We start from the raw sequence: 14,357 nt of genomic DNA on the forward strand, positions 1-14,357 counted from the left end.
CCCAGGGCCAGCAGTGCAGCATCGAGGGATGGAAGAAACTAGTGCGGGTATTGTTTTTCAGCAGCGGTTTGTGGAACTGCTCTGCAACGTTCCATTTCTGCTTCCAGTCAAGACAGTGCTCAGCTAAATATTGACAAAACTTTGGACAAAATATTCATTACCTATTTAACGCTGAGATTAATTCCACGAGCATTTATTGCATCCCTAGCATGTACCAGCTAATGTGAAAGTAGTGGACATTCATTAAGTAGACAAGTGCATCCCATACTAATCACCAGTGCACATCTTCCCCTGGAAGGGCTCAATAAAACCAAAGTGATGGTACAACTAGACTCAGAATGTGGCTCCCTTCTTTGCTGATATCCTCCTGTAAGACAACTTGGGGGGCGGTTCAAGGAAGCAGGGGTTTGCTCTGGACTGGATGCTGTCAGGAAGCAGGGCAATTCTAAGATGGAGCAATGTAATAAACCTTACCTAGAAGAAGGGAAGACAAGGCCAAGACTACAGCCATAATTAGCCAAAATAAAAAATAAAAAAGTTAAAAGATAAAAAAGAGCAGCAGTAACTCAGTTTAAAAAACCGTTGAAATACTGCAAGACCATTCTGGATGTACCTAAGAGACTTGAGTTTCAAAAGATGATTGCTAGAAGATTGTTCCTATCACAAGAACAAAGTGAGACATCTGTAAATCAGTTTTATTGGACAGGCTGGGCTCCGTAGCGTGAATGTCAGAAGACACATTGTTCTCTCATCACTGCCTTGAAACAAAGCTCTGTGGGCTATCTCCCCTTTCCCATGGCTCCTCCAAGGCTGGAGCCTGAGGCTTTTCCAATGACTTTCAGGTATCAAGAAATCATCTTCGTTTTTAGGTTATTAAAACCCATTCTAACCTAATGTAAAAAAATCAACTACTCACTCAATTCAAAGCTCCAACCTTCCCTCAGCTCATGTGTGGTTTGTAACTACGGAACAGCAAAGAGAAACACATGTGAAGGGCAGACAAGTCTGGCTTTAATAACTTCTTGGTGTAGCTCATAGGATGGAAATTTAGAGGCAATGAAACAATATTTATACTACTTGGTTATTGGGGCTGCTCCAAAATTCCATTTAATCAGAAAAATATAGGAAAAGTACAAAAGAAGTGGGATGAAAGGATGCCAACTCTATTCAAAGGCCTGCCTACTCGACTGTCTTTTGTACTGTGGTTAGGAAATCTGAGCTGCAGCCTACCGCTGGGATTTCATTTTGTCAGAGTGGCTTCTTACCAGGAAGAGCACAGGCTGCCAGTGATCCTGTACCGACTGCTCCATGAAACGCCTCACTTCACTCTGGTTCTCAGCAGTTCTTCAGAGCAGGAAGACATAAACCCTGCACTAAAAAGCACTGGTCCGTGCTGCTTCCTTGTCCTTTGTTCTTGCACCATGTCGCTTCGAGGCTCATTCTCATGGACAAACTGTACTCACCATCCACAGCCCCCCTTTCATGGTATAACCTGGGAGTGCTGCCAGAGGGACCATTCATCAAAAATGACAATATAGCAGATGACATGTACTGTACACAGAGAACCCTAAAGACTCTGCCAAAAAACTACTGCAACTGATAAATGAATTCAATAAAGTAGCAGAATACAAAAGAAATATCCAGAAATCAGTTGCATTTTTATATACCAATAATGAACTGTCAGAAAGAGAAACTGAGAAAACAATCCCATTTATAATTGCATCAACAAAAAATACCTGGGAATTGCCCTAGCCAGTTTGCTCAGTGGTTAGAGCGTTGGCCCACGGACTGAAGGGTCGCCGGTTCGAGTCTGGTCAAGGGCAGGTACCTTGGTTGCAGGCTCAATCCCCGGCTCAGTCAGGGCACATGCGGGAGGCAGCCAATTAATGTATCTCTCACATCGATGTTTCTCTCTCTGTGTCTCTCTCTTGCTTCCACTCTCTCTAAAAATCAATGGGAAAATATCCTTGGATGAGGATTAACAACAACAAAATACCTGGGAATAAATTTAACCAGCGGTGTAAAAGACCTAAGGACTAGTTTTTTAAAAAATATGTTTTTATTGATTTCAGAGAGAGAAAGGGAGAGAGTCAGAAACATCAATTATGAGAGAGAATCATCAATTGGCTGCCTCCTGCACACCCCTCACTGGGGATGGAGCCTGAAACCCAGGCATGTGTCCTGACCTGGAATCCAACTGTGTCCTCCTGCTTCATGGGTCGATCCTCAACCACTGAGCAACACTGGCTGAACTCATATACTAGTTTTTATTAGTTGTTCTTAGTTTAAAAACTAACCCAAACATCAACTAAGTTTCTAGTTGCTAAAGAAAACAAAGGCATCAACTCATTTGTCATGACAAGAGTACATCAGTTAGACTGGTATGTTGGCATGTACTCAATCCCAGCGTTTATGTGATATGGTCCACGTGGGGACTCCAGTGGGTTTGGGTCAGCAGCTTTTAGCCCACTCTCTGAAAAGCTAATTAGTTACCCCAATCTGCCCTAGCTGGGAGCAGCCACATGACCCAGGCTGGCCCAAATGCACACCCCTCCCAGAATGTGAATTTTGAGCAGAACAATGTGGAGACTAACAGTGTGAGGTCATTCTGGCAATGGCGGCATCCTGGTCAGCAATGACTTTTTTCTATAGCTCTGCTGCTAGCCCTGCAGACCATTTCCAAGGCTGGCTCACTGATCCTCCCACTTGCCTGCACACTCCTGCTTTTTAACTGCAACTTCCCTTCGACATGTTAGCTGAGATGTTTCTGTTGCTTGGTACCCACAAACACTAACTGACACAGCCCCCATTTTAACGTAGTTGTGAGATTTGAGGGCCATCAGAAGAGAATCCCTGAAAAAAGAAATGTTCTCTTACAGAAGAAAAGAGAGAATGCCTGATCTTACCATGGGGCTGAAATTGCCTTCTTACTCACTCCTTGGTATAAAGGCATTGGAAGCTGCTATTATACAACAGAATATATGAGTTAGTAAAAGTTACACTTGCAGATGCTTATTCCTGACACTTGAGTTATCTTTGAAGGGTAGCCTCCCTTCACTGGGCAGAGACCAGCGGAACAGGACGTAGGACCAGTAAGCGTTGATAGAAGAGAATGAGAGTTCTGCAAGATTGGATTCTTCAAGATCTCAGGGGTGACTGAACTGTAAGGTTTTGGGTATCCAGAAAGAAGCATGAGTTCACTAGACACCGGAAAAGGGAGAGATGGAGCAATGGGGGGTGAGGGGGTAGGGGGCTGATGCTGCAGACAGTCCTTTTAGCTGTTTCCCTGGTGGCAGCCACATACATATGCACATAGGCTGCCACAAGGGGGCACTGCTGGAACTCTGAGAAAGGGTCTCAAAAATGAATGGTGCAAGTGGAAAGTGTCTCCCTTTGAGCAAGAGAGCTGTGTGACCACAGCTTGGACTCATGAAGGAAAAGCTTTTTAAAAGGACAGTGACAGTGACTGGAATAGAGGAGGTCAAAGACCTGTGAGGCTAGGATGTTGGATGGGTCATTTGCACAGATGTCATCTGCACAGATTGATTGATGACAATGGCTAGGAAGGACAGCGGGCTGGAGAGCTACCTAATGGCACCTCCAACGAACAGTGGCTTTTACATGGAAATCAAGAAATAAGAGACTGTAAACAAGAGTAGGGCGAGGAGAATGGCACCTTCAACTCCAGACCCTGATATGTGTGCACTGTGGGAGGATGAGTGGCAGCCATTTGATCAAGCTACAGGGGTAGAAGTGGCTATGGGAGAGAGCTCAGTTCAGCTAAGGCTGAGAGACGGAGGAAGACATCGCTGGCATGAATTAAGATGTAGCAGAGTTTGTTTACCAGACTGTGGAGTATGTGTGATGGGGGAGGGGACAGAAACAGTGGGAGTTAGTGTCCAAAAGAGGAAGCTCATAACAGTGTTGGGGTGAGACAGTGCGAGAGCATGAATGACATGGGGGGTTTGCACATTGGATCATGGCCAGGGTCAACAGATATGGGAGTCATGGCGGAATTAGCTGACCTTAGATTTCCCCAAAGGAAGCAAAGTATGATTCGGTTGTGGGTGCAGGTTAGAGCTCCATGACACTATAGGCTGTTGATTGGAATTTAAAACAATATGTTGGTATTTTGTTTGTTTGTTTATGTATTTATTTAACTGTATGAGAATATTTATTTGGTAAATCACAGAAGTAGAAATAATTCCTATCCCTGTGGCTCAATGGTTGAGCGTTGACCTATGAATCAGGAGGTCACAGTTTGATTCTCAGTCAGGGCATGTGCCCGGGTTGCGGGCTTGATCCCCAGTAGGGGGCGTGCAGGAGGCAACCGATCCATGATTCTCTCTCATCACTGATGTCTCTCTCTCTCTCTTGTTATAGAGGTAGGAAGGGCTCTTGGGGCTTGGGAGTGAGGAAGGGATGGGGGGAGGAGAGGGAAAGGAAAGGAAAGGGAAAGGCATGGGCATGCTCCTGGAAGGGAGAGCACCAATGTGTTGGTATTTAAGGGTCTAAAAAGTTAATCCCCAAGACTATGGTCTTGTGGTAAAAATGGCAGAAGTAGCCCCAGGGAGCAGGGAGAGTGGTCACCTGAGTCTGGATTGTGCTTTGTTTGAAATCCTAGGTAGGCCAACGAAGGATGTTTTTTCTTTCACTTAATAAAATATTGAGCAGTGACCAGTCTGCGCAGCTGTAGAGATGCCATAATGTCGTCAGTGACCCAGGCTTCCTCCAGCTATGCACTCTGTTATAGGGTGTGGTCCTTGCCCTCAGGATCACGAAGTACCTCATAGAGTAGCTGCCTTCACAACCACATTGAAGGCAGGAAGAAGGAAGAAGAGAGATGGCAAAAGTGTGCTGCCAGCTGAAAGCCCTTTTTAATGATCCTTCCTGGAAGCCTACCAATGCTTCAGTGGCCTCCTCCAACTGAGAGATTTTGGGAAATGCAGTCCTTTAGTTGAGTATAATGCCCTCTAACCCCAAAATATATATATTTTAAAATATATTTTTATTGATTTTAGAGAGGAAGGGAGAGGGATAGAGAGAGAGAAATATCAATGATGAGAATCATTGATTGGCTGCCTCCTGCATGCCCCCTACTGGGGATCAAGCCCACAACCTAGGCATGTGCCCTTGGCTGGAATCAAACCTGGGACCCTTCAGAGTGCAAGCCGATGCTCTTATCCACAGAGCCAAACCAGCTAGGGGTCTCCCAAATATATTTATATATGGTTACATTAGTAAGGGAAAGGGTGAGAATGGATACTGGATAGGTAACTAGAAGTCTCTGCTACAAATATTAGAGAAACATGAAATATTAGATTTATGCATTATTTTTATCCATGTATAACATGATTCACAGGCCTTCCTATTTCATTTTTGGTTCAACATCTCTTCCTTCATTTTTTAAAATACATTTTTATTGATTTCAGAGAGGAAGGGAGAGGGAGAGATAGAAACATCAATGATGAGAATCATTGATTGGCTGCCTCTTGTACACCCCCTACTGGGGATAGAGCCTGCAACCCGGGCATGTGCCCTTGACCAGAATTGGACCTAGGACCCTTCAGTCTGCAGGCTGACACTCTATCCACTGAGCCAAACTGGCTAGGGCACATCTCTTCCTTTAATCTGGATCACGGGGAAACTGTCTTTTATTACAAATGCTCCCCCCCATCTTTCTTTATTCTAAGCCACAACTATGGTCTCAAATTTCCTTGATCACTGAATGGATAGAAAGTCTTCTTCAGATTCTACTGCAGTATTTGAAACCACATGTATCAGTTAGCTTTTGCTGTGTAACAAACCACTCCAAAATTTTTTTTCCACTCCAAATTTTAATGTCTTAAAATAACCATTTTATTCTCTCTTACAATTCTGTGGGCTGATTTGATGTATCTGGGGCAGGTTTTCAACTGGTCTCACTAGAAAAACTGTTTTGAGGATTTCTATAACTACCAGTTCTCAAACAGATATAGCTACAGTCTTGTGTAGACCTTGTGTGCCAAGATTACTTCACACTAAAGGAAAACAGTGTGTTCCCCTACCCCCCACCCCATAAGAGTTTCAATATAAAAAACTTGAAGAGTGAGACTACAAATTTTAAAGATTAATAAGTGGGCCACCTTCTCTCTTTCCTTACTCTTATGGCCCAATGCCTTCATTGCTTTTAGGGGAGGGCAAGAAAATATCTGGAGAACCTTCTATTTGGGGGCTATCTTGGAGCTATTTGTGACTGAGAATCTTAAAAGCAGAGTATCCTTTCATCCTCAGACAATTCACTCAGGATTCATTTCCATACAAAGCTGTTATTGGATTTGGAAGAAAAGAGAAATAGAAAAGAGGGTATCCATCTTTTTTTTAGTCCTGCTACTTGCTTAACTTAGTTTTAGGTTCTCTGAGGCCTTGAACTCAACAACGTATGCTAATTTGCATTGCAATTATGAAGCCTAATAAAGCAGCCATGTGTTCCCATAATAGAAAGTACTTTTAAGAAAATAAAGTATTTCCATAGAGAAAAGAATAAAAACCACATTTCCACAAAGCAAATAATCATGCACTAGCTAAACATAAAATCAAATTAGCACATTTTCTTACTTAGAAAAACAAACCGTGACACAAGGTGATTATTTGGATATTAGTACAAAGAATTTAAACATACAAGTTCGGCTATAAAAGATCAGGCTAAGCAACTTAGGTAAAAGTCTATTTGTGATGTCATGGTTTCCAAGAAGTGCCCTAAACATCACACAATTAACCATTTCTCTGTGCTTTTTTTAAAAAAAATTCTAGAAGTGTTGTATAGAGAGGTTCATCAACTCATATAGACAAATAAAATATATTGGGGGGGGAGCTGAACTGACATTTCCACATTTTATCAATTCAGAAATGAATTTAAAGCAAATAACGAGGCATCTATACAAGAAAGGCAGCTTACAATAATGTTTCTATTGGTACAGTACAATTTTTCAGTTCGTATTTTTTAAATGGAGGGGCATCTGTGACATAATATATATATAAAAACAGAGAACTGACATTAAAAGTCAAATATAAGGATATAAAAGACAACAGTAACATTCCAGCATCCACTGATAAAAAGGCCACCAGGACATTAGCCTGACACCAGCATGACACCATCTACAGCAATTTCTCCGGTTTTGCCCTTGCCACGTTCTGCTTCAAAAGTGATCTAATAATGGAGAGGGAATAAAAAATTACTTCAAAATGTTCAAAACAATGATATAATCAAACCATTGAACAGCTATTAAAGGGACTAACTCATATGACCGTATTGCACAGGAACTGGCTTTGACACTGAATAGTAGGAATAGATGTTATCTTCCAGATGCCAGTTATCCATGCTGAGTGAGCTATGTTCAGAGAAAACAGGGTCACTCTAACACCTAAACGAATCTGGAAAGCCCTGTGAAGCTGAGAAGGGCAAGGTTTAAGAAGAAATTCTTGAATTCCCATTTAAATAAATAAAAAGCAAAAATAAAAGAATGTGAGTTTCTTTAAAAAACTGCTTGCCCAGCCAGTGTGGCTCAGTGGTTGAGAGTCGACATATGAACCAGGAGGTCACGGTTCGATTCCCGGTCAGGGCACATGCCTGGGTTGTGTGTGCCATCCCCAGTGCAGGGAGGGGTGGGGCGTGCAGGAGGCAGCCTATCGATGATTCTCTTATCATTGACGTTTCTATCTCTTTCTCCCTCTCCCTACTTCTCTGAAATCAATAAAAATTATTTTCTAAAAAAAACTGGCTGGAAGAAATTTAATATTCCCTGTGAACGTTTAATAGGAAACTATATAGTTGAAAGGGAATTATTTTGATATATTCAGATTTTGGTAGTTTGCAGTAGTACAGTTATTTTCCTTAACATATTGATTCACATATTCAGAAACTATCTGGCATGTCATTGTTTTCATGTGTTGACAAATGTTTCCTAATAAGTTATAATCAAATGCCTTGATTATCAACAGAGAAGCAGCAAGGTAGGGGGAGATAACATGTCCCTTCTCACTAGGTTTTGGAAATACACTTTTGTGAGATTCTCACTCTCTATTAGGGGAGATGTTGTCATTGGCACACTAGTTCCTGGATGGGTGGTCCTGGGTCTACTCCTCACGTGGTTAAATCCAATGGCCACAGAGCCAAGAACAGACAAGGCAAAATATAGAGGGAGCAACAGATGCCCAGTGAGAATGAAATGGAAAGTCTCAGTGTGGGGGTTCAGGGCAAGTTAATAGGGAAACCGTCCTGTATGAGCTGGGACTTCTGGTGGGTTCTGTAGTCATCCAGTTCATGGAGAAAACTAAAGCTTATGCTCTACTTTTAACGTTTTCTTCCCTACAACTGTCTACTTTGGCTTTTAAAACAATAACCACACAACCATGAAATTCTCCTTTCACTGAGTGGGCCTGTAAAAGGTACCTTCGAGAAGGAAAAATGTAGGGTTTGGCAGATCTGTCTGGTAAGGGTCTCCCTGGTTTGGGGTTGAACTGCATGGAGGTCTGGGCAGCCGGACAGACAACTGTGCTTGCTGGACAAGCAGGCTGACTTTGCTGCGAGTGGAATGGGGGGGTCTGTGTCAAACAGGACCCCCGCCCCCCAAGGTAAGGGGAAAGGACCCAGACTTCTTGTTGCTCACAGAAGCAAATTTGATTGCGTATCCACAGAAGATGTTACTTTCCAGACTTAGAGAGAACCTTGCTTTTTAGGACTTAGAGCCAAACCCATTTCACTTAATGAGTGAAAATGTCTTTTCTTCGTTCATATCCCAGAGAGATCACAACTCATTTTTCACAAGATGTGTAAAATAACAGAAGTGATACTCACAAAACACATCTCCTCGAAGGCTTCGTTCCTGCTCCACGTGGTTCTTCAGGGCTGTCTTATCTCTTTTCTCTTCCTCCAGCCCCTCTCTCTTTCTCTCCTCATTCCCCTTTTCCCCTCCATTTGGGCTCCCATCTCTGGAAACACTCTCTTCAGAATCAAAGGGCTGCAAGCTACCCTTCGGGGCAGGAGTCCCAGCAGGTTCTACGATGGTGTTTTTTATTTTCACCTTCTTTTTCATGCTGTTTTTGTGAGCAAGCAACTTCTTGATTCTGTCTTTGATGGTACCAGGTGCTCTGAGGACTTCCTTCACAGACTTTTCAGGGATAACTACCACAAACAATAACAGACGACAAGTTCCACCTTGGCCGATAATTAGATAACTCACAAAACAACAGAGCATTTGAAAAGTGTTCAAGTGCTGGAAATGAATACTTTCAGAATCAGCCCACATGAGGCTCTACCATTTGATATTTTGGAAGAACTATACATGCATCTCTTTTAAGCAGTTATGTTATGGTAGCATCTTTTTTTTTAAATTTTACTAGAGGCCTGGTGCACAAAAATTTGTGCACTGGAGGGGGGTGATCCCTCAGCCAGGCCTGCCCCCTCTCACAGTCTGGGAGTTCTCAGTCTGGGAACCCTCAGGGGATGTCCTACTGACGGCTTAGGCCCACTCCCCTCCCTTGGGGAGCAGGCCTAAGCTGTAGTCTGTAGTCTGGCCTCCCTCTGAGGGAGGCAACTGGGCCAATCAGGGGAAGGGGCCGCCCCCATTCCCCTGCTGCTGCTGCCACTGCTAGCATTGCTTCCACAGTACTCTGTCGATTAAAGCGAGTTTCAGTCTCCACCCAGATTTAACCCGCCCCTCATCCACTGGTGGGTGGGGGGCAATCTGGGGCCAGGCCGGCTGGGGGAGGGACTGTGGGAGGTTGAAGCACAGCAGGTTGCACCCTGTCCAGCCTCTGTGGAGGCATGGCGCCGCTGCCTCTGTGGCTGCCTCTGCAGAAAGGGCATCACTGGGACCAGGACTGCGCAGTCCCCTCTCCCGCCGCCTCTGTGGAAGGGGCTGCAGTGCTGGCCAGCCTGCGCTGCCACCTCTCCTGTGCCACCGCCTCTTCCGCGCTGCCAGCTCTTGGCCCTCGCAGCTGTGGCCTTGTCCGGAAGGACGTCTGGAAGACGTCTGGTCTAATTAGCATATTACCTTTTTATTACTATAGATTGGTTTTTACAGAGAGGAAGGGAGAAGGATAGAGTCAGAAACAATGATGAGAGTGAAACATTCATCAGCTGCCTCCTGTACAACCCCCACTGGGGATCGAGCCTGTAACCAAGGTACATGTCTGCCAGCCCTCGGCCCTTGCTTCTTAGTGCTGGCCCGCCCCTCATCCACTGGTGGGTGGGGGGCAATCTGGGGCCAGGCCGGCTGGGGGAGGGACTGTGGGAGGTTGAAGCACAGCAGGTTGCCCCCTGTCCAGCCTCTGTGGAGGCATGGCACCTGGACTGGCCCGAGCTGCACCTCTGTGGCTGCCTCTGCAGAAGGGACAACACTGGAACTGAGATTGTGCAGCCCCCGCACCCCTGCCTCTACAGAAGTGGCCACAGTGCTGGACTGGCTACACAAAGGACTCTCCCTCACCAACTCTGCAAAGGTGGCTGCGGCCCCAGCCCCTCATGTGGCCCTGGGCGTTCCCATGGCCCTGGCCTCTCATGTGGCACTGGGCTCTCCTGCAGCCTCTGTGAAAGGGGTTACAGCACTGGACCAGCCTGTGCTGCCAGCCTTTGGCCCTCACAGCTGCTGTGGCTTTGTTCTGAAGGACATCCAGAAGGTGTCTGATCTAATTAGCATATCATCCTTTTATAGGACCCTTCAGTCTGAGGGGTGACGCTCTATCCACTGAGCCAAACCGGTTAGGGCTGTTATGGTAGTATCTTAACTATCTTTCCTTAGAGGACATACTTTTGTTTTGCTTCAGAGACTACGATGATGAAATACCTGCTCCTACCAAGTTGGGCTACAGGTTCTAAGGTGATGGATTCCTCCGGGGTCCTCTCATATTTCTGCTTTCACACAGGTATTCTTTAAAGCTGGGGTCGTCCAGGTAGCCCTATCTATTTGTCTAAATTTGCTGTTCCAAGATTACAGCTATAGCATTAGGCTGGACCAGGTAAATGGTCAATAATGGGCCATTTGTGACCAATAAAAATTGTGCTTTATGGTTCATTGTGTATATACCTAATTTTTCTTCTCTGTTCTCTCTCTGCTTTGAATTTCTTAATCTCAACCCACTACTATCTAAAGTGAAATAATTCTATTTATTGAATATTTATAGAGGCTTTTACATTTGCTGTTTTACATTCATTTCCTATTTCTCACCACTGGATTAAATTGTTTTAAAAAATGTACCTCTAGTTTGATTCCTCATGCCCCTGGTGGGTCAATGAAGAACTCAAGAGGTAGAAAAAAAGGATCATTTAGCCCAACAAGTTTGTTTTATAGATGAGGCAACTGGGTCATGTTAAGTGACTTGCCCAAAGTCACTCAGATACCAAGGGTCAGAGCTAGGATTTGAGGCTGAAGCAGACGAATGATTCTTTTTTTCCAGTCCTATTTCCATGACAGATTGATTCCGGCTCTAGGGTTAGTTACTTTTCTCTAGACTGGTTCAAATGCCTTGAAATCTAGAACCCAAAGATGCATGCCTCCTTTTCAGGTATCTACTCATGACAATTAAAGATATCCAACTAATGTAAAAAAAAGTAATTTTTTAAAATTAAAAACACTGCCCAGCCAGCATGGCTCAGTGGTTAAGCATTGACCTATGAACTACAGTGGTTCTCAACCTTCTGGCCCTTTAAATACAGTTCCTCATGTTGTGACCCAACCATAAAATTATTTTCGTTGCTACTTCATAACTGTAATGTTGCTACTGTTATGAATCATAATGTAAATATCTGATATGCAGGATGGTCTTAGGCAACCCCTGTGAAAGGGTCGTTTGACCGCCAAAGGGGTCGTGACCCACAGGTTGAGAACCACTGAACTAGGAGGTCACAGTTCGATTCCCAGTTAGGGCACATACCCAGGTTTCTGGCTCGATCCCCAGTGCGGGGCGTGCAGGAGGCAGCCGATCCATGATTCTCTCTCATTATTGATGTTTCTCTCTCTCCCTCTAAAGCGAAATAAAAATATTTAAAACAATTTAAAACACTGATCTTTAAAATCAAATATATTGTCCTTTTATAAAATATCTAGGCATGTGTTGGTCTAAAACTAATAACAGCTGAACCAATTTATTCAATTCTACTACTTGGATATAGTATAGAGGAAAATGAAATAAGGGAGTTGACATCAACTTTAGTCCCTGAAAAGAATACTATACAAGAAATTGGAAATAACATTTTTCTTGGCAATGTTTTAATCTCTTCTGTTCAATTCCTTCTCCATTACTTGGTTGATTCACTCTGTACCAAAGTGGTAGAAAAATAAACAAGAAGTCCACAATATTTTGGGCAATCAAAAGGAGAAAGAAAAAATGCTTTGAAAATATACATGCTCTTAATTACTACATTGCTTTTTTTTAATACATTGCTTTTACTTTGAAATCAATCTAGGGCTGTTATAACAAGAGCTACATTTCCCTATTCAATGAAATGTCCTAGTTATTTACCAATGTGACAGCCTATAGTTATAGGTTCGAAATCAACTACTACTAATACAAGTAAGGCATCATTACTCATTTTCCTGACCTTCAAATGGCCTGTTTTGACTTCTTTGCCGGAGGTCACATGCTAAGTTTTGATTGTAATATGCTGATCAGATATAGACCTTCCCCTGGAGGCCCCACTGTGTAATTCTGCACATGGTTCCCTGAATCTCTTCCCAGGATCCAGCACGAAAATTAATAGGAAACACCCATTCCCTGGAAATTTCCTTTATGCAAATCAGTAACGTAAAACTAAGGACCTTTAATAAATAATGAGGAGAGGGTTGCAACCTACACCAGGCAAACTGAAACATCTGCTTTCAGTTTCTGCTTTGAAGTTTTGATTTTTTCCTTTTGGAAAAAAAAGATCAAGCCATTACGAACTTTGTGGTGCCACCAATTTCACTCCCTTAGTATGTAAAGAGGGAGCTGGGTCGAGGATAAGGAACCCATGCATATGCATGACCATGAATAGATAGATGTGGCTTTACCTGGGTATTGCTGTTTCAAATTTGACATAACTGATTTTTTTTTACGTTACAATTTCTTGATTATTGCACCATCTTCTTGAGAATATAAAAACGTAGGAGGAAGTTGCAGTAAGAGGGCCTTTGACACATTGGGGGATCTCAGACATAAAAACAGGGAATTCCAGGGTTTTTAGATTCACAAGACAGTCTCCTGTAGATGAAGTTGGCAATTTCTCTGGAGGAGATTTGAGATTTCTTTATATACCCACTTTGCCCCCAGCTGGAATGGCTCAATGGCTGAGCGTCGACCTATAAACCAGGAGGTCATGGTTCGATTCCTGGTCAGGACACAAGCCCAGGCTGCAGGCTGGATCTCCAGTGTGGGGTGTGCAGGAGGCAGCCAGTCAATGATTCTCTTTCATCATTGATGTTTCTGTCTATCTTTCCATCTCCCTTCCTCTCTGAAATCACTCAAAAGAAAAAAAGCAGCACCATGACCAAATGCTACTTACCGGAACACTGAAGTCCACTGCCTTTATATCCCTGCTTGCACTTGCACTTGAAGGATCCTTGGGTATTGAGGCAATTGGCGTAGAGGTTGCACGTATGGGTTTTCACAGCACATTCATTTATATCTAAAAATGTGAACAAGCTTGTAGTAACAGGGCATGCTGAAAGACTACCATCTTGGGCCAACCGTCAACATTGCCAACAAACCAAGTGTGGCCACAGAACTGTGAGGTGTTCATAATCCCCAGTGTGTTGGCCCGGAGCCCCAGCTAGCCTGACACCAGGTAGGTAGGGAATGTGTCTATAGCAGTGATGGCGAACCTTTTGAGCTTGGCGTGTCAGCATTTTGAAAAACCCTAACTTAACTCTGGTGCCGTGTCACATATAGAAATTTTTTGATATTTGAAACCATAGTAAAACAAAGATGTATATTTTTGATATTTATTTTATATATTTAAACGCCATTTAACAAAGAAAAATCAACCAAAAATAATGAGTTCGCATGTCACCTCTGACACACGTGTCATAAGTTCTCCATCACTGTTCTAACCAACTGAGATACCTGGCCAGGGCTTAAGGAGTATTTTTTACATTTAATTTTCTAATTATTTCTTGTTAGTTTTGAGATTTACAGCAGGAGAGCTAGTCTGGCACCACATATTCTCCTATATAATAAAGAGGTAATATGCAAATTAATTCTCATGCTCTCACAAGATGGCTGCCTATGACCAGGCTGGCAGGCATGTTAGTGAGGGATGACCAAACGACTGAACAAGCAGGCTGCGTGGGGCAACCAGGCCGGCAGGGGGGGAAGCTTTTTCCTGGGAAATATAAATTTAT

At 43.4% G+C, this 14,357-nt stretch overlaps 1 protein-coding gene across 1 annotated transcript in view; it reads right to left on the bottom strand.

The window, feature by feature from the left end:
* Positions 1-6,784: 6,784 nt before the first annotated feature.
* Positions 6,785-14,357, bottom strand: part of EGFL6 (EGF like domain multiple 6) — a gene marked incomplete at its 5' end in the record, with an annotated part of 29,328 nt that continues 21,755 nt past the window's right edge. Inside the window, 3 exons of the mRNA XM_006759081.1 lie at positions 6,785-7,189; positions 8,837-9,163; positions 13,520-13,642. Of these exons, the coding sequence (XP_006759144.1) occupies positions 7,179-7,189; positions 8,837-9,163; positions 13,520-13,642 (461 nt within the window). The remainder of the gene's footprint in view (positions 7,190-8,836; positions 9,164-13,519; positions 13,643-14,357) is intronic.

The sequence above is a fragment of the Myotis davidii genome, unplaced genomic scaffold (assembly GCF_000327345.1).
Source record: "Myotis davidii unplaced genomic scaffold, ASM32734v1 scaffold216, whole genome shotgun sequence".
Lineage (NCBI taxonomy): Eukaryota > Metazoa > Chordata > Mammalia > Chiroptera > Vespertilionidae > Myotis > Myotis davidii.